The following is a 21326-nucleotide window of genomic DNA, read 5'->3' as shown; positions in this document are numbered from 1 at the left end:
TGATCCCTAATGATGTGACGATCATCAAGTGATCCTTAATGATGTGACGATCATCAAGTGATCCCTAATGATGTGACGATCATCAAGTGATCCCTAATGATGTGACGATCATCAAGTGATCCCTAATGATGTTACGATCATCAAGTGATCCCTAATGATGTTACGATCATCAAGTGATCCCTAATGATGTTATGATCATCAAGTATGTACAAATATTGGTTATCTTTATCATGTATTTAATCTAAGATTTTAAATAGATTCAGGTTAAGAGACTAGAGATTGCACCTTAATGAAAATTGAAAGTTATGAAATCTATTATAAAACTCACGATAATCAATATAAAACCCATTTCTCCCTCATAAATAGGTTATTCTGTAAACAAAGCTATTACTCTATTATTGTGACATTTCTCTCAAGGTTTTTAACTAGTCCGGAGTAAATGCATCCGTATATAGCTTCTTCGTAGGACATCTTTGATTTATGTGTGATAACCCCGAGACCAAGCAATATATTTCAACGTATCGTTGCATTGAGTGTACAAATCATTTCTCCATAAGACATTATCTATATGACTTACAAACGCTCTAAGATCATTAAATATAAAGATAAGAAGATATGGTATGATTGCCAATGTGACAACTCTACATCACAAACAAAATGACGTAGATGTTTGAATCCTCTCATAAGGAGCAGTTCTTAAGCTATAACAGAAATAGGTTTTGAATTATGTCTAAAACTATTATCCATAGGCGGATCCAGGGGGTCCTGGGGGCCGCCCCTTTAGATATAGGGAATCACTGAAGCATGACAGGAGTGGGCCCCTTTAGGTCAGTCAGCGCCCCCCTTTATGTCAGTCTAAGGCCCCCTTAATAAAAGTGCTGGATCCTCCACTGTAATATCTGCAAATTTCATTTTGATATCTTCATTGGGCCATCCACCTTTCTTCTTTTCACTTTGTTTGAGTGTGCTTGTTATATAACGGCAACAGTAATATGTCGCTGTGCAATACTCATAAATGAATTAGACTGAAACAAATCTGGGTCACAAACGAAAATCTAACTTATTAATGAAAAAGGTTTAAACCCCAGTGAATAAAGGTTTGACAACTCGCCCCACTTACAAAAAGATCTTGCTTCTTTTAAGTGCCAATCTGCCTAGGAATCAGGCAGTGGTGAAAACATGACAAACAAAAACCCACTCAAGTTGAGATTCATTTATGTTCAAATTGTATAATGGTGCACGAATATAATATTCGTTTCCTTTTCTTGCGTTGGTAATTCAAGATATCATTTGGTTGAAATGCACTGGAAAATAAAAATTAAGGGGAGCTAACTCCGTTATTTGCTATCATTCTAACCAAAAGTTAAGTGGAGATTTCTCGAATTACCAGACACGCAGAAACAAAAGACCTACCATTCTAACCCAGGATGAAGGTAACTTCAAAATAGGATCGTTAGGTCGGTGGGTTTTTTCGGCCATGTTTTGAAATTTTTCTAAATTGCCTGATCCTTACAAAGACTGGCACTTAAAAGTATGTCAAATAACTATTAATTCGGATCCAGTCGTCCTGCTGTAGTGGTATGTGTCGTGGCTTGATATGCTAAAGGCCTTGAGTTCGAATCCCAGCATATACACTGGATTTTTTCTACGTTAATTTTGATAGAAAGTCTTTTCCGCATAATTAATTATAACTTTTATAATGGATTTGACATTCCCGCCAAAATGTTACAGAACAAAGGAAAGCATGCATAACAAAGAAAATCAAACTGTGGTGATCTGGTAGAACAAAGGAGCTGGGATGTAACATACATAAACAGACTTTTTTTCAATTTTTAATTTTATTTTTGATAAGTGTTGCCATATACCTGACTTGGTACAGGACATTTTTATGAAAAACGGTGGATTGAACCTGGTTTTATGATTTGCCAAACCTCTCGTCTATATGAAAATTTAAAAAGTGACAACACTACGTGACCACAACTTGAAATAAGCGCAAGAAAAGTCAGGACAGAGAAATACATAAATAAAAATTCAATGTTAAAACATTACATTAAAGAGTATAGTAGTCTAGTAATTGTCAATCACGTTGAAATGTCAAGCGGGGTGACTGTATTCTAAAAAAATATAAAAATCTCCATAGATATATATATATTTATGATTCCCAACTTAAACAATTTATAGAGAGGTCATTGCGAATGTTTATTAAACGGTTATGGTCAGATGTCACGAGATATATACATTCATTCTTTTGATCTAAACAAGATCTTACAATTTATAGGTAAAAACCAAATGCAATTAAGACTGTGTTATTACAAACAACAGTAGAATTACATTAGAAAAATAAGACATATAAAAATCACTTAACTACTTTTTTTCTGTTTTAAATCAATTATGAAATTCATTTGATGGAGATACATGGTAGGACATTCAATGTAACAACGGTCCAGTTTTACCTTCGAAGGGTGTGTGTAATTTTCCTGTTGATACTACATCCATGGCAAGTGCTTGTGTTACATATCAAGGATCCTTATGATTGAGGATTGTGACATCGAAGTTGTGGATCATAGCTGTTGAAACAAGAGTTGTAAAGGTGATCTCAAAGTAATATTTTAGACAATATCATGAACAATGGGGACCAAAAAGGACCAACTTTTAAGTATGACCATGGTATAAACCAATTGTATATATATATATATTTTTTGTATGCCATATGGTATGGGCTTTAACCCTCTCCCTTTCACACCGGTACAGCTTACCGGTGAAACCAATTTCAAGATTTTTTTGGGGACATTTAGACTTGTTTAATCGCCATTTGCTGACGTACAGATGAGGTTAAGGGCTCAAATTAATCCTCAGATAACCAGCAATGTGATTTAATGTGCATCAAAACTCTATCATTATTAGTTAATAAACAAGTCGCCCCTTACTGATGTGTAATTTTTCTGTAAAAAACATTTATTTTTCTTCGAATTTTGAGGAATATTTTCAAAAAGAAGTTCAAAGAAAACTGCTCTTTTAAGAGGATTAATGTCTTTTATCAATAACTGTGCAGTGAGTTTTTGAAGAATAGTATTAAACTAATAGTTCTAACTTGTACACTAGTTGCAAATGTAATCTTTAGTGTAGCAGCGCAATCACAAACTTGAATTACGCTAAAAATCTGAAGTCAATTCTTAAAGATATTATGAGAAAAGAGACAAAAACCGCTAAAATATTCTGAATTTTTTTTTTGAAAGTTGAAATAGATGTAACAAAACATGGTTTCGTAAGTGTTGCGGTATACTAAAGTTGAAATCACTTTTGTTTGAATAAAGGAACATGTATATTTCAATGATAAAATGACAATTTAAAGAGTGAATTCCTCCTAGATTTGACTAAAAATCATGCATTTGGAAACACAAAATTATCATCTGAACACATAATTCCAAAAAAAAAAAAAGAAACTGGGTGAGAATCTTTATATCATTTTTTTTATTTCTTCCATAGTATTAGACTTAAGTACTTAAATTTCAATAAAATCACTACAATGCCAGTGGCGCAGGGGTACGCTGATCTATCCCAAGGCGCTAAGATTGAGAGTTCGAATCCCACTGCCGGAGTTGGAAAAATAATTTCCTATATTAAATGTAACTTAACTTAACTTTCAATTTCAAAAAGGAAACCTACGAAATTTTTTAAAAAGAATGTGTGTGCAAAATTGCCCCCCCCCCTTTTTTTACCCCCTTTACTCCATCGGGCTCGGTCAATAGTGTCCCAGATCAAGCTAGCATTGGTAATTCAATGAATTTTCCCTTGTAAAAACAAAGTTTAGGTTGCTGATTGATTGAAATGGCTGTATAAATTTATGTTCCTTAGATGGTATTAGGTATGTATTCACTGGGATGGAGACTAATTCGTGTTGGATTTTATATAGCATGGTGATGGATGCAAGATTTCTTCTTTGTTGTAATGTTGGCCATCTTAGATGTTCAAGTATGGCTGTTACACTGCTTTGATAGCTGTATTGGTTGAGTGTATACCTGGCAGCTCTTCTCTGTACCATTTTAATTTTATGTATTTGTTGTTTCTGCCACGGGTCCCAGACGACACTACAGTATTCTATTTTTGGTCTTACGTATGTTTTGTAAGCCAGTTCTTTTGTTTTTATGCTGTTTGTTTTTACATTATGCCTATATGTTTATGATGATTGAAACATGCTACAGTAATATGCAGAGGCAGTTTTATAGGGTTTACCAGTGGGCTCCCTCTTCAACAGTACTTGTTCCAAACTTATGATAATGACTAGCCACTGACATATGTATAAAACGCAATGCAGTAATTCGTCCTGAAATGTGTGGTCAGTTCTTTTTTGCCACAAAAATTGTTTTGCACCTGTTTCTCGAGATTGATGGTTTCCGAAGATGCAAATTCGCACGATAGCTATAATGACATTATTTACAAGAAAAATATTTTTTTTTTAATTTCTTTGACAATTGACTGTAAATAAAAAATTACAGAAGTTAACATACAAACACACTGTCAACTGTCGGTATACACCTTCCATCAAATAAAACAGTTAAATTATGCGTTTTCGTCAATTGAAACTTGAGTGAAAATCAATAATAATTACATTTTAAAAGAATGAATAAAGTTCTTAACCATTACAACATTGTCTATACGTGACAAAAATAAGAACACAACTCGATGCATGTGTACAAAAAAAAATCACGTTCCGATATCGTAAGTGACGAGTAGTAGTAGTAGTAGTAGTGGCGAGTACCGAAAACTCGCCGCGGAAGAGATTACGATAAACCGCGAGATTCCAATCCATCTTACTATACAAATCCTTGAACAGACTCGAGGCATTGTGTTTTCACCAAAACCTGACCCTATTAACCCACCAATATGTCTCTGCACGACTTTTTGTCCAAGGATCTCGTATTTTTTCACTTTTTCTCCAACAGTCACGTAACTTTTAGAAATATACTACGTGACCAAAAAATGACGAATTATCTTCAAACTTAATTTTTTGAAATATTTTACCAATTATCTTTCAATTGAGACCAACATGACATGTGTATGACCATTGATGCGAATGGTGTATTCATTTAAACTTCGATAATGTATTTTCGATAAGTAAAGGTCTAAAATGCACGAAAGGGAAAGGGTTAATGGTCAATACAATATTAGGAGAGTTTTATTGTTAATTTGTATAAAGAATTCTTTCCATTAAGCTAGGCTATTATATGTCACCTGAATCGACATTAAAATTGAGAATGGAAATAAGGAATATGTCAAAGAGACAACAACCCGACCATAGAGCAGACAACAACAGAAGGTCACCAACAGGTCTTCAATGCAACGAGAAATTCTCTTCGGTAGTCTTTGCAATTCTTCTTAAATGAAAGAAAGATTAATCAGATTACGAAAGACTTCTCAACTTGTGAAAAAAGAGAGAAATTACAGAAATAATTTATTTTCTTGTATACAAATAACATAGTATCACATTAAATATCATTTTGTAAGAGTTAATTATACTTACCATATCATTCAAATAATAAAATGAAAAATTTGTAGGACAGCAAAACATATCTATTATAATAGTGTAATATGGGCTCCATTCTCCACATGACATTTATTGTATACAGAGATATAGTGTAATATGGGTTCCATTCTCCACATGACATTTATTGTATACAGAAATATAGTGCCAGATGTATCGAATTATGTAATAATATCAGATGAATAAAAATTAACTAAAGAAGAGAACAAAAGTGGTATATATATAATTCTTTCTGATGCATAAACAATGATTTGATCATTTTAATTGAATTATTTAACTAAAAAAAGAACAGAACAAAAATACATATGAAGAGAGATATATATGTCATTTGTCGATTATATTTGGCATATGTTTTGGTATAAACAATCCTCGATTGCTTAGGTATAAAACCACTTATTCATAACCACATAGCTGTCTGTGTTAAATGCGGCAATTCCAAGCATTAATGGCTACTTTGTCTTAATTGCAAATGAAAAGGCAGTTATTTAATGTCAAAATCATACCTTATCCTGACCTGTGTTAAAAAATTCAACATACTTTTAATTGCATATTATATCGTACTGGTTCCCGCAAGTTTAATAGTACAAAAAACAGGTACTTCTGATCTGAACAACAGGGCAAATGTGCCCTCCGATTGAAATGTCATATACTTCTTCATTATTCAAAAGAATCTTTCAACAAAGGTTCTTAAGTGATTCCAAGTTTCCAAATTTTTATTTGATATCAAAACTACCCAACTTTGTCACCTATTGACAAAGATACAGCTATGTGTAGGAACTATTTTGTTTAAAATATGAACTTCTTTGTATGTTCTCTCCGACCGGTCCTGAATTAGTGGTTCTATACCTTTAATAGTTCTCCAGTAAATGTTAAATGGCAAGCGTGTTCATATAAACAAAATGATATTACTTGATACATTTTACATAATCAGGCAAGACGTAAATGCTGGGTAACCGGGGAACAATCTATTAACTAAAAGTTAATGTTTTGTAAAGTAGTGATATCGGTATAATGTGAAGATCATTTTAAAAACTTGGACTTCTAGGAACAGTGATCTTTTCTTAAATAGGACATGTGCTTACAGTACAAGAGTTGGTTTAGCCAAATGAAGACAGGTGAAAGAAAAGCAATGTGAGTTTTGCATGTTTCATATTTGGTATACATGTACTTTGTTTCTATACTTTTCTATATGAAAATCAATCTTTGTTTGGAATAACAGGTGATTCCTTTAACGATTATGAAAATGGAGGTTTGTTGTGGTACTGGCCATGGACAAGATCAGGTTCAGTCCATACTAACAGTTAGTATAGACAGTCCCCGACAGGAATTACAACCCTGATGTACGTACAAAGGAAAATATGGAATGCATTTTATACATGTATAGGATTACAAAATATAACAATAAAAATAGCAATTCATGAACACATTATCACGTTTACACAACTCGCACATTTACCACGTGTATACGCACCATATCACAAAATCCTACATTTCTGTAGTCATATCTTCCATTTGAATTGTGGGTAATGTATTTAATATCATGCGTCCTGTAACCGGAAGCACGGGTGCTGTGTTCATTCTCTGTAGTCGTCTTTTTTCCCTTTCTACCATTGTTACTGATAACTTTCGGCTATAGCCTTTGTAGATAACACTGTCTTGTGTCCGTTTCACAATTCGGATGTTCTCTAGATTTTTTGGTGCATGTTTATAACGAGGTTCAACTGGTTCTAAAATTCTTATACTGTTCCATTGCTTTAAAAACACAATAACTGCAATTACCCAGACTACCACTACTATTGCAATAAAAACTACTTCTTCGGGATAGACACCACTTCTTTCTATTCTTAGTAGTTTGTTTTCTGAAATTATACATAAAAAGTCATTCAAAATAGTATAAAAACAATCCATGGCACCATGTTTCTGAATTATGAAATAGCGTTACACGAAGATTTTTTTGTCGTTTTTCATTTTTTGAAAGGGCATGGTCAGTTTGTTTTCGCATTATGAGTTTGTTCTTTTAGTATGTTCGCCTCTTATTTAAACTAGGGACATGCGCAATACACCTTTTGTTTCAACTTTACTGTACAGTAGCAAAATAATGTAAATATGTATCTACAGCTTTCTAGAGCTTATACAGCTATAATGATTTAAATTTTAAGCTTAAACTGCAGGTTTCAATAATTTGTTTAACAGTTTCACAAGGAACACATGAATTTGACCAAAGGAAAGCACTAATAGCACAAGCTTTTATAATTTGATTTGGTCAATATCACGAAAAAAGAGGTGTTCACCCAATTACAAAGGTTTTTAGTTACATGGATAGCAGTTATTGTCTTTTGTTCAAATGATTTGCGCAGTAGAAAGTCATCAAATAAGTTTTTGTTCAGGGGCCAGCTGAAGCACACATCCGGTGTAGCAAAACATTTTTAAGATTCTTTACAATCGTGATAGTCTTATGCGAGTATTTAAAGTGCAATTTTAGTATTCAAGTTAAAAATAAACATAGATACATGTATGGACAGCCTGAATTATTGATCGATTAAAGACTTATTGAATGTAAAATGATATGTTTGATCTAAATAATGAATGTTAATGTCAGGTATCTAAATTCTATAACGAGAATATGGAATACCAAATGTTTTTATAATTCAAAAGAAATCAATTGTTTATTTTCCAATAATTATTCACACATTACTCGTCGATGCAGCCGCTGTGCAATAATTGCATATTTTACATGTTAATGAAATTCTGGATAACCATGTGATTAATTTCAAATAAAATGGACTATGATGGATAGTTATTACTTTGGCAATTTAACCACATCTCCTTTTTGAATTGAAATGGTATACGGATATGTAACCACTAAACTTTTAATTCTATTTAACTTGTTTGAAAAAAAAGAGAGCATTTTTGAAACTTTTTATAATATTTTTATTACCTTTTGATTACATTTTTAAGGGTTCATATATTTTTCTATGTTGTGTGTTTTTCTTTTTGTGCAGTAAGTAAGTTTACTCGACCATTTGTCCTGTCCTTTGCTATCGTTTTCCCTAATGCAAATGATTTTTTGTTAATTTTATGATTTCACTTATCTTAATCTTTAGTTGTTATTACTGTCATAAATTGAGTCTCGTACATCGCAGCATAGCTATAAAGGAATATGATGATATGATCAACTCGCCAAAAGTTTTTGAAACCACCACTGCAATGTACCGGCACCTCGGTGTGAAAAACGTACCATATCACTTTCCTGCGCACAGCGAATGTACTAGCATGTAGAGTGACCGCGCCTGCTCGAACCAAACAGTGTGAAGGGAATAAAGTAAGAGCTAACCATTTGATTTGTTGTGGGGGGGGGGGGGGGGGGGCTAAGATGAACAAAATTGTCCTGCCTTTTTTTTAAATTGTAATCTGTCCTGCCTTTCTATTTGGACTCTTTTCGGTTCTGCCTTCTTTAAAATTAATTTATCCTGCATTTTTCACATAAATTGTTATCCTACCTTTTTTGCCAAGTTGCTCATCCTACTTTTTTTATTACTCAAAACTCATCTCCTGTCTTTCTCAAATTTCATACTAGCCTCCCCCGCTTTTCACCCGTTAAAATCAAACGATAGCTCCCTAAATCCAAAATTGTCACAAGTCAAATTTGACGGAGTGTGTTGCAACTCTATTAAAATATGTTTATAGCATGAAAAATGCTCTTAGAAAAATATGAAATGAAAAATAAATTTATATTATGAATTGATCTGAGGAGATGTATGGTATATGTTCATGAAAACAGCAACCAATCAACACAAATAAATAAATCAAGATAAAGAGTTCAACATACAGTACTTTGTAATATACAAGGGATTGAGCAGTATGTCAACCTCAAAATCGCCAAGGTCCTTAGTAATAGACAAGTGCCTATACAGTATGTCAAAATCAATATAGCCCTATCTTTTGACATGGAGAAGTGCCTGTACCGTATGCCAACCTTAAAATCGCCCCTAGCCTGTACAGTATGTCAACCTTGAAATCGCCCCGTCCTTAGTAATGGACAAGTGTCAAATCAAAATCGCCCTATTTTTTGTAAGTAAGTAAGTAAGTAAGTAATGACTTTATTTACAGAGGGTGACTCAATTAGCTTGTGCTAATCTACCTTGAGGCCCTCACAAAGAACAAACAGTACAAATATTACAAAGCTTACAGTTTCTAACATATTATGTAAATGCACTATTCATACTAACTATAAACTGTCTGTAGAACAAGAGAAAAATAAATTCATTGATATATATATATACATAACATTCAAATCATTAGAATATTTGAGTAGGTTGTTATAAATCATTTATAGACAAGAAATCAACACATTTTTGTTTAAAAGTGTCCAGGTTTTCACAACATTTTATTTCATTTGGTAGTTTATTCCAAAGTATAGATGAGCTATATGCAAAAGATTTCTTCATTGAATTTGTGTTCGGTCGTACAACAGCTAAATTATTATTTGCAGATGACCTTAGATTTCTACTATGTAGGTTAACAATTGGACAACAGAGTTCCTTTAAGTAATCAGGTGCTTTATCGTTTAGAATTTTATGAACAAGAATAAGTTTATGATATGAAATTCGAGATTTGAAATTCAACCACTTTAGCTCTTTAAATAAATTTATACTAGGTGTTAGTATTGGTGCATCAAGTATAATCCTTGCAGCTCTTTTCTGCATTTTAAGAATTTTTTTATATCCATCTTCATAGCAATTTCCCCATATTGAGCAACAAAAATCAAATATGGGTAGAATATAAGCATTATAAAACAGCTTTCTACTACTTATATCCAAAAATTTCTTAATTCTAGATAGCAGTGCGATACGAGAACTTAAGTTTTTACATACATAGTCAATTTGAAATTTCCAGTCCAAATGTTTGTCAATATATACACCCAAAAGTTTCTATTATTTTGTATTGAACAAATGCCTAGAGTTTTTTAAACTTAAAAAGTCCCCGTCCTTAGTAATTACCAAGCGCCTGTACTGTTTGTCAAAATTAGTATCGCCCTGTCTTTTGCTACGCGGGTTATTCAGTGTGACCATATTGTTGATGTTATTTCGACATAGACAGAAAAAATACTACAGTCATTCCTTAAATATCTGTCAGCAGCATCAAATTACCAAAAAAGACAAGTACAAAAACACAATATTATTGAAAGGTTCCTGCAGATATATAGGTTAGTAATTGCGTGGCGAACTGGTCGATGAATGTACTCTAGAGGTATGACTATAAGGTCATGTGAACTTTGACAACATCTTCGTCATACAAAATACAATATTTGCAACAGCTGGTAAATGTTTACAATATAATGTGTATATTGCAATTGATACAACACTCATTATATAAATCTGCTGCATTCTTTAGGTACTATTAAACAGAAATAACGCTTAATGTAAACGAAGGAGAAATATTTGACATATTTTGTTGAGTCTTGAAGGTTTATGAAAATAATTATCTATGTCTATATTTATCAGTTGCAATACAATAACATATAATTTATAACATATGGTACAAAAGAAACGAAGCTAATCATTACGTCTTCTGTCGTAAAATGTACTTTACAATCGAATGTAGAATATATGCGAGTCTTTTCGGGGTCCTTCGTGTTTGTAACCTTTTACTTGTCAGACAGCAACTATCTCTGAGGCAACTATTCTTCATAATGATTTTATTTTGACAACGAAATTATATTCTTTATAATTCAGCGCCCCTAGATAATCTGTTTTAATGTTTTTGGCTATTTTTTTTCTCGGTATTCTATATTTGTGTTGGTCCATTTGATTTGTAGTATCGGCCCATTATTCTTTTAATTATCTATAAATATTATTCAGACCCTTATATATTCTGCCGTGGATTGTACTTTAAAATCGAATGTTAAATATGTGCGGGTCTGTTCGCGGTCCTTCGTGTCTTTATCGTTTAACTTGTGAGCCAATTTTAGATATTCTTCATTTATTTTGACAACTAAATTATATTCTTTTTAAAAACATTTACGGTGCCAATATTTCTGCACCAGATGCGCAAATCGACAATAAATGTCTCTTCAGTGAAGCTCGAGGCCAATATATTTGAAAATTGAAAGCTTAATAAGGGGATGAAGAGCTTTAATCCAAAAAGGTACAATAAGTATAGCCCAAGCCGGGCAAGGATTCCAAGCTTTTTATGAGGGATATACATTCCTTCATTCAGCATCCCACTTTTTTCTATTTGTTTTATTATGTTTGCCTATTTTTCTGTATCTTTACCTTTGATATCCATTTTTTTTATATTCTCTAATCTGTAAGTATTATCAAGACCCTATATATTTATGTCGCGGAATGTACTTAAAAATATATTAAAAATTCTTTTACTGTTTATCAGGTCTACCAATCAAACCCTGATGTTTTTATCGCACTGGTGCTGAGAAATCAGATTTATTGGTTTACAGATCTAATACATATATGACATATCTTATAGATTGTGATTTTATAAAGTGACACCTACCGCCGTTTTATAATTGACAATTTTGAGGAAGAATTTACAACATTCCGTAGAGACAAAGTTAATAGCTTATAAATATTTACAGTAACACAATCCAAGAACAATTCTAGGTATCATCTAATATATCTGATTTTGTGTAAGAAGACGATTTGTACACAAATATAATCTATGTAGCTAGCTAGTGATGAAATAAAGTATTTAGATAAAATCACGCGCACCTCCTTATCAATAATTGCATTTTGTAATTCGAGAATGTCTTTCTTACATCAGATAAAAATGCCATTAGTTGTATAGCACTATTCCGTATTATAGATGTTCATCAGTTTTTGAAATAGCTTTGTTATTTTTGGATCAACTTTTTAAAACCACATTAATCCATGTCAGAGCAATTTAACTATGCTGCTTTAATGTAATAGATTTACTATTTGTTGGGATGAAAACATTAATGATGTTTATAGAATTTACCAAGCCTTCAGGAATATAAAAAGAGTGAAATTAAAAGTTTTAATATGATTTGAGGGATGATGCATTGTAAACACATAGGTTGAAAGAACCTTTTTGCTCAAGGTTTTGTTCTAAGTACATATAAGGTAAAAGAGGAGCGACATATACCGGAGAGACATTCAAACTCACATGTCCAAATAAACAGACAACGTCAGGTTAAATAAACAGACAACGTCAGGGTAAATAAACAGACAGCGTCAGGGTAAATAAACAGACAGCGTCAGGGTAAATAAAAGAAAAAATACCAATAAACAAATAACAGTACACAAAAAGTGTAACAGACCCTGTTTCACACGTTGCACATGCACGTAAATGATAGTAAATCCTTCTTTTTACTAGTCCTATTCCCTGATAAAATTTGAATGCAAAAAAAAAGAAAGTTACAGGAAGAATTGACAATCATTGCTAACAGCACTTTAAATCCGTGCCAAATAAAATCTGCTTTAATTACTTCAATCTTTCTATTGGAGAAGCAGTTAAAATAATAGATGTCCTTGAATTTTTCGATCCAAAATGGCGGAATATTGACCGTTTGAAAATTTTAATATGAAGAGAGATATTACAGTTGCAATGTGAAGCAAACCACATCTCTGATATGACCCTTGTCACATCTATAGCAGTATACGTAAATCTTTTTAATTCTTAAGAAGAAGCATCTCCATGTTTGAATGTCTGATCCCTCTCGTATCTTTCGCCTCTTTCCCAAGAAAGATGATAGCAATTATTTTTTTTAATTTCATACTTCTAACTTACTATTTTATTATTTAAATTCATCAATAGCATATGCAATATCGGTTATCACTCAATAGTGCCTATTAACTTGTTTACTTTACATGCTTTATTCACTGAATAGTTTTGTTATTTATTGACTTAAGATCAGCTGAATACACAAGAATACATCAATTACTAATTGTTTGAAATAGTGTTTAAACAAAGAGTTCAAAGTGATTTTACGGCGCATTCTATGACGCAGTTAAACGCAGCATATGAATGACGTCATTTCATAGCTAAAATACATGAACACAAGTATCCGGTAATAACCCTTGATCGATTTTTAAAAGTGCCAATCTGTACTTGAAAAATCAAACGCATTAAAGCACCGACATGCAGCAAAAGAGAAAACTAAAAACAATCAAAACAAAGCACAAGACAATCGTTCACATTTATTGCAGTTTATACATGTATATTGTCTTTTTAAAGTCTTGATTGGAGAACTGCATATTATATGACTATTGTCTCAAACTTGTTATTATTAAAAAAAAACATAGATTGTAGCTTCTTTCGTTTGTTCAAAATCGATCCATGTGCTTGTAGGGTAAAAGGCAATAACAGTCGGTCGTGTGTTTCCCTTTTTTTCTATACAGCCTGTATACGTGTTGTAAAAAAAGATTATTTGACCACAACTCGTTATCTTGATTCGTCATTTGTTAACATTTGTACTTTTGGAGAGAATCGAATACTATGGTTTCTACTTTTATCAAAATTGATTTTCGATCAGATCGGAATGCAACTTTAACAAAGAGTTTTAGAGATCGGCATACTTCGATTCAAATATGCTATATCCCACTAGCTATCAAATGGTCCAGTAATAATACGTAATTTTAAAGCGTTGTTTGCTTATGTGTTACATACTTGTTTTTCGTTCATTCTTTGTACATAAATAAGGCCGTTTTTTCTCGTTTGAATTGTTTTACATTGTTATTTCGGGGCCTTTTATAGCTGACTATATATGCGGTATGGGCTTTGCTAAGGTAGTATGGTGACCTATAGTTGTTAATTTCTGTATCGTTTTGGTCTCTTGTGGAGAGTTGTCTCATTGGCAATCATACCACATCTTCTTTTTTATATTCTTAATAATTTGACAAAGCACAAGAAAACGAAAGTAAATAGCCCCATGTCCCATAAATAAACGTGGTGCTCGCGCTATGCAATGTTTTTTTATGATAGGGTTACGTACCTGGTAAATCTGTTGTGAACTCAATTGCGCTTGCGTTGCTGACGTCACTACTACCTATGGTAACCATGAATATTTTGTACGTTGATAGCGGAATTAATCCACGAATCGTGTAACTCCTTTTTAGCCCATCAATATTCCTTGTAAGCTTTAAGTTAAAATTTCCCGATGCACCAATAATTTCATAAGTTAATTGAAATCCTTTAACAACATCTGACGTCTCGTCTATAATCCAGCACACTGTTGCCTTATTTCCTACGACCAGTATCGGTGGTAGAATCTGGGGAGATTTTAACGCATCTACAAGAGATAAATGTATAAATCTTAATTTACTACAAAGTCTTTTGTGGAATTAATCGTCTTTTCTACACTTTTCTCTTTTCTTTTGTCATGGCGGTGTTATTTTTTTCTTCGAGGTATGATAGATATATAAGAAGATGTGGTATAAGTACCATTCACATATAATGTGTTGCTCTTTGTTTTGTTTCTATGTTTTCTGATTCTCGGTCATGTTTCACACAAGTCTTTAGACTTTTTACATTTTGTTTACCTTGTTACTTAAGTCCCCCAACAAGCTTTAGTGTTCCATAGATGTCAGGAAATGATACTGATGCTATTAAACCATTTGAACGCTCGAATCAAACATCATACAGCGATAGGAATTTAAGGTGGTACCTAACACTACAGGGAGATAACTCTGTAAAATTAGCTAAACGTTTTAATTACGTTGTGTTGTTAAGGGAATATTAAGCTTCTCAATGATCAAAATACAGCGATTGGAATTTAAAAGACTTTTTATTGACTTTTTTTTATTGAGTCCGCACAATGCATAATGTCTTTAATCAATGAAATACAAGATGCTCCAATTCCTGATAATTGTAAAACCAGCCTAGATATATTTTTTTTCTTTGAACAGGATCTTGGACCTTGGCCGTTCTGAGCGAATATAACGGTATGGGTTCGTTCTAGTAATTTATCACTCATACAAACTTAATAGTTGCAAGTGCTGTATAAATGATCTAAGATAAACACATTGACAGGAAAATAAAAATCTACATGTAATAAAGTTTTGTCTTTAGTACACAAACCGGACACGACAGAAAAAAAACTGCTAAGTAGGAGTTATTTAAGTATTAAAACAAGATGGTTGCCACAACCATATCGTGACATAAACCTTTTAACCCTGTCTTTAAAATAGTTATTTTTTAAGAAAAAATGTCAGTTAATCTATACAAGATTACGGACTTGGCTATAATTTGTTCCACGATCTATTAAAAAGCTTATCTTGCACATTAATGAAGCTCAAACACGACACGGAAACTGAAGGGTCTAGCTATAGCCATACCATACCGATTATGGACGTATCTATCACAGGTCAATTGGTTGGTTCATTTAAACGGTCAATATTTGACCTTACGTTACTGGATATGATAATGGCTACAGTAGTTGTAAAACGCTCTGTTCGACTTGTGAAGGTGCATGTCAAACCCCGAGACAAAAGAATCTGATAATTGTAATGACACTCACTCATAGTTGGATAAGTAATTTTATCGCTATTTTGTGCATTTTTCCTTTGATCTTTTTTTGTGATAATTTTTCGTATCATGCTACTCGCTTGAGACTGAAAATTATCGCTAGAAACTAAGGAGACACGTGGCGTTGCTAATGAAATTGCCATGAAATGGCCAACGTCGTCATAGGTAAGATAGCGATGAATAGATTATCATTGGTCATCTCAACTCGACTGCTTTTCTGGTTTTTGCTGCCGGCTGGATCAATCTCGTTGAGATGAACAACGATAATCTATAATTACATATACATGTACTTGTTTCTCATCAGCTTACCTTGCTGTTTAACTGGTGTCAATAAAAAGACTTCAACATCCAAATCCACACAATATTTAAATCATTTCTAAACCCACTACTCCAGTTATAATAGGTAAAATCTCTCCTCATCAATACATTCGAGTGGTATCTAACAGATTGTATGATTTTTATATCATTTGATAAATAAAAGCGATTGATAATTATTTATAGCTTGTGGTGATAGATCCATTTATTTATCACATTATCACTGCAACGCCACCAAATTATATCCGTAAATATGTATACTGCTAAATACTCCAGAGATTAATGGAAATTGAAATGTAATAACGTTACACCTATAGGGAATAAGGTAAAAGTACAAAAGTATAAGATTGTTTCATTTTTCTGTATTACATAATTTTAAATTTCATGACTTTGAAGTCGTAACTTGGCTTACATTCATTATGTCGTAATAAAAGACTTTTCAAAAGTGACGCTGGAATTTTTTTCTTCAAATTCAAAATAATGTGAATATTCATATACAGGCCAAAACGGTTCGTTTATTTGCAAATTTATATAAAACATATATATATATGGAGCAAAGCATAGCAGTAAACATTTTCTAAATCTAACAAAGCGGAATTAATCAGTGCTATATATATTTCCTTTAGCGATTCTGAACACATGATCAACGTCGGTCCGTTCGAAACCAAATTTTCAAATGACAATGTAACCAACTGTCAAATCATTTTGTTCAAAAGATGTTGAAATGATTCATTTCGTATTTTTACTAGACTGTTTGTCATATTCAAATTTAGATTTTGGAGTGATTTACTTGCTCGGCCGATATCATACATGTTTTTCAGCTTAATTAATACGCCCTATTTGAAGACTGATATGCCAAAACATACACCATTTTCCACCAGTTATGCATTTCGATTCACGGTTCAAGTACTGGTCGAACTCTAAATGACGTTTTAGAATAAAGCTTGCTATTTTTGGAGATAAATTATCACGTAAATAATTACTCCGCCATTTGCTATCCTAAATACTACGCCATTATCACGATAATAGAACGTCAATTTTCACAAAAAGTCAATGCCAGTGTTCTCTAAGTAAATTTAAGTAATTTTCTCAAGTAAATCAATTACTTATGCAATATTGAATCTAATACAGAGGGTCCTGTTTGTTTAAAAAAAAAGGTTTTGATAAATGTACATTACAGATATAACTGCTGTACAAGTCTATTCTTCTAATTTTCTGAACCAAAATACATAAGCAATATCGACCATGTCACGTGTACTTTGTAAAAAAATATGTTTTTAAAGTCTTATTGACTAATCAGAAGCCAGTTATTCAGTGATTTTTGATTATGCTGTATGTTATATTTTATATGTTATATTTGTATTTGTTTCTCGTTTATGATTTTGTATATAAATCAGGACGTTAGTTTTATGATTTTAAATGTTTTACAAAAGAGGCCAAAATAGACCAAAGTAACATTCAAACTCATGACAATAAATTGAAAACTCGGTTGTTAAAAACGAAACAAGACCAACTTAAAGATAAATATTAGTACATCAAATATAACATAGTTCTTTTGGCGCCTTTTCAGGAGACCATGCGGTATGGGGATTGCTCCTTGCTGAAAGATTTACTATGACCATTAGCTGATAATTCCTACGTAATTTGGTCTGTGGATGGGTATTGTCTACTTGGCAATCATTTAAATCTTTTTTTTCCATATTTATTCTAAAAATCCTTTTCTTACGTTGCTTTTTGTTTAGCATATTATCATCTTATCAAAGTTCGTCTCTGTGCATTTTCAGCAATCTAAGTGTTCAGTGGTATAAAGTCTGCACAGCCTGTAGGGAATTACGAGTAATTCCCTTTGGAATTACGAGTAATTCCCTTTTCATTAATGTGTTTTTCTTTCTCAATTGGTGCTTGAAACTAAACTATTGAACAACTTACTTCACCTTATTGATCATGTCTGGATATATCAAATCTTGGTCGCAAAACGAGTTTTTAACAAAATTAGCGAGGATCACATTTTAATACTCTCTCTGGAGTGTAGGTGCAGAATTACATAATTTCTGAAATATTGGTATTTCTCAAATAAGCATTTTATTACCTGCAGTCAAAATGGAGAAAACCTCCTTCTACTAGTACTTTAATGAGCATTCGAAATTTTAATGTTAAGACGTTTTGATGTTCTAATTTTTAAAAGAAGAAACAGAATAACAGGAAGGAGAAGTTTCGAAAGAAATGAATAAAAATCATCTGAATGAAGAATATGCCGATCTGTTTGATTAATAATCTGAAAAACAATTAGAACATCTGGTCAGTTTAAAACCAAATTATAAAAGGTCAAGTTATCTATTCCAATAACTGTGTTTTGACTCATTTTGAAGGTTAATTTGTGTCATGTATGTCAAACATTTCATATCCATACACATTTGTGAGTTTCTAAACATTTCAAAACTGAGGAAGGATCTAGTCTGTTATTTATCACAATAAGGAATTAAAATAACCAGATACAATATATCTATATATTCATAAAGGGGTGTAAATTATTAATTAACTCAACATATATACCAGTCTTAAAATTTTGTTCAACATTCACGCGTTACATCTACAAAAGACTCATCAGTGACGCTTGAATAAAAAAAAAACTTAAAAAAAAGTCAAATAAAGACAATGATGCGACACATATGCTTATCTTCACGTAAGCAAACATATTGATATATATGAAAATCTATGATATATGATTATCAGTGCATTGAAAAACATTTAAACAATATTTTTGCATTTTGTTTAATTTACGTATTCCGAGTAATCACAATAAAATGATTATCTAGGATTCATTTCAGTACTTTCAAGATAATAGTCAAATTTAAATTTCTATAACACCTTATTAAACTTAAAATAAGTGCAAGAAGAGACTTTACGTCAATAATGTTTTTTTTAAAGGAAACACCCCTTAAATATATACAGGTTTGACTTCTGAGTAATACAACTGCGTGAAGCATCATCTCACCTTATACCAATATCCTCAAGCCAACATAAAGACCTAAGCAACATTAAAAGAAACAAAAAGGTCCATTCATATAATTATTCAGCCTAAAACATTAACCTTACCTTATATCGAACCAGTCTCCTTTTTCCAGGTTTATAAATTTAATTAAAAAAAACTGAAACCACTATTTCGTTTTTGTAACAACTATAAAAGTAGCACAGTTTCAAACTCCTACTTATATTTATCCGTAACAAAAATTACTATGCGTTGAAAGATGTGAACATATTTTAACACATCCAATTTAGGTTATCAATAAAACAGATGTCAGTATTTTAGCACATCCAATTTAGGTTATTAATAAATCAGATATATACTAAGTGTATAATACATCCAATTTAGGTTATCAGTTAAACAGATGTACCAAGTATATAACAACTCATCATGATGACATTAATTAGGTCTATTGTAGAAATCACTGATCAAGAGATCACATTTCTCTGATACCAGCTGTATGAAAATCACAACTGCTGCTATATCCAATAATCAGGTGTTTGTTTATAGACAGTTTTATGTATGAAACATTTTCACAGTTTATTAAAGTATTGATTGACATTTGATTGTTCCTAGTTTTACCTGATTCTACATTCAGCATCAATGGTATTATAAGACGGACATGTGAACGTATCAATTTCACAGTGATTGATAAAAAACAAATCCGATGAATATCCAGACGCTGTAGTAACAAGAATAACTAGTAAGCAAGTCAATTTATCTAAAGACATTTTGAATCGCGGCAAAAGTGTTTATAAGCATTTGCTACAATAAAGAGTAAAATCAGTATTAAGAGTATTATAGTGACGTTTTGCTAAAAAAAATATACGTAACTTGTAGTCTTTTGTTTAAAAAAGAGAAACGGTTCAACAATAAATTGACAATGACATGGTAAAGAACGAACAATTACCAAAAGCCAAACAGGTTATAAAACAAATCATAGAAAACCTGACTGACCAACACGAACCCCAACGAAAACCGGAAATAATTTCAGGTGCTCTTATAGGGATGCCAGACCCTCCTCATGCTCCTCCCAATGTGACATTCTCATGTAAGTACATATCCAATGATAAATCTAAGTATGTAGGTCACATGACTTATGTCGACTTTGTCAAACGAGGAATATTATAGTAAGCTTTCTGTTCTCTGTCATTTAAAAAAAAGAGATTTAAATTGATGATATAGAAATCTATAATAACAAGCTATATTGTTAAAATATTCATGAAAAGATACACTTGTTCTCGTTTTTTTGCGACTTAAAGTGAAGTATGTTAATATTAAAATCTATATGCTTTATAGTCAGTTTGAAATGATATATTACCTTTAAAGAACACGAATTTGTAACTATTGAAGTGTTACATTACTAATTTTTACTTTACCTGATTGTCTCTGTATTGTCAGAGAAATATTCTTAACTATCATGAAATCTGTTCACTATAAGTTTTAACATATTTTGTCAATAAAATCTCGTGAAATTCGTAGAAACGTTAGTGAAAATCATATCTCAATAGATATTTTAAAAAAATATGCATACATTTAATATATAAACATTTTTTGAAGATTTCCGACTGAAGTTTGCTTGAACCAGAAAACAATCTGACATCTTTCTGTTTTATAAATATAAAAAAAAAAGATTGAAATAAAAAGAAACAAAAATTAAATGAAAAGATATCCGTTACATTTGGTTTAAACATTTATAATTGCAGAGCGTTGTTGTTTTTACGTCGTGTATATGCAATTCATCATTGATAAATCATAACTGACAAATAGTATGTCTGGTTAGTCGATGTGAAATGAATTCAATGAAATGATATTAGAGAGATGATATATATTTCCTAGTTGAACGTAATGTCAGTTTGATACTAAAATTTTGTATTTTCAGGACTTAGTAACAATGTATAACATTTTAAAGACTTGTATCTTTGATATATAAAAATGAAG

At 32.0% G+C, this 21326-nt stretch overlaps 1 protein-coding gene across 1 annotated transcript in view; it reads right to left on the bottom strand.

Annotated features, from left to right (window-relative positions):
• Positions 1-5439: 5439 nt before the first annotated feature.
• The window catches only part of LOC139501833 (uncharacterized), a 134088-nt gene continuing 118201 nt past the window's right edge, over positions 5440-21326 (bottom strand). The window contains exons 2-3 of the mRNA XM_071291057.1: positions 14514-14810; positions 5440-7401 (exon numbers count right to left, since the gene is read on the bottom strand). Of these exons, the coding sequence (XP_071147158.1) occupies positions 7028-7401; positions 14514-14810 (671 nt within the window). The 3' untranslated portion in view covers positions 5440-7027. The remainder of the gene's footprint in view (positions 7402-14513; positions 14811-21326) is intronic.

This window comes from Mytilus edulis, chromosome 13 (assembly GCF_963676685.1).
Source record: "Mytilus edulis chromosome 13, xbMytEdul2.2, whole genome shotgun sequence".
Lineage (NCBI taxonomy): Eukaryota > Metazoa > Mollusca > Bivalvia > Mytilida > Mytilidae > Mytilus > Mytilus edulis.
This window is presented reverse-complemented; position numbering and strand designations above follow the sequence as displayed.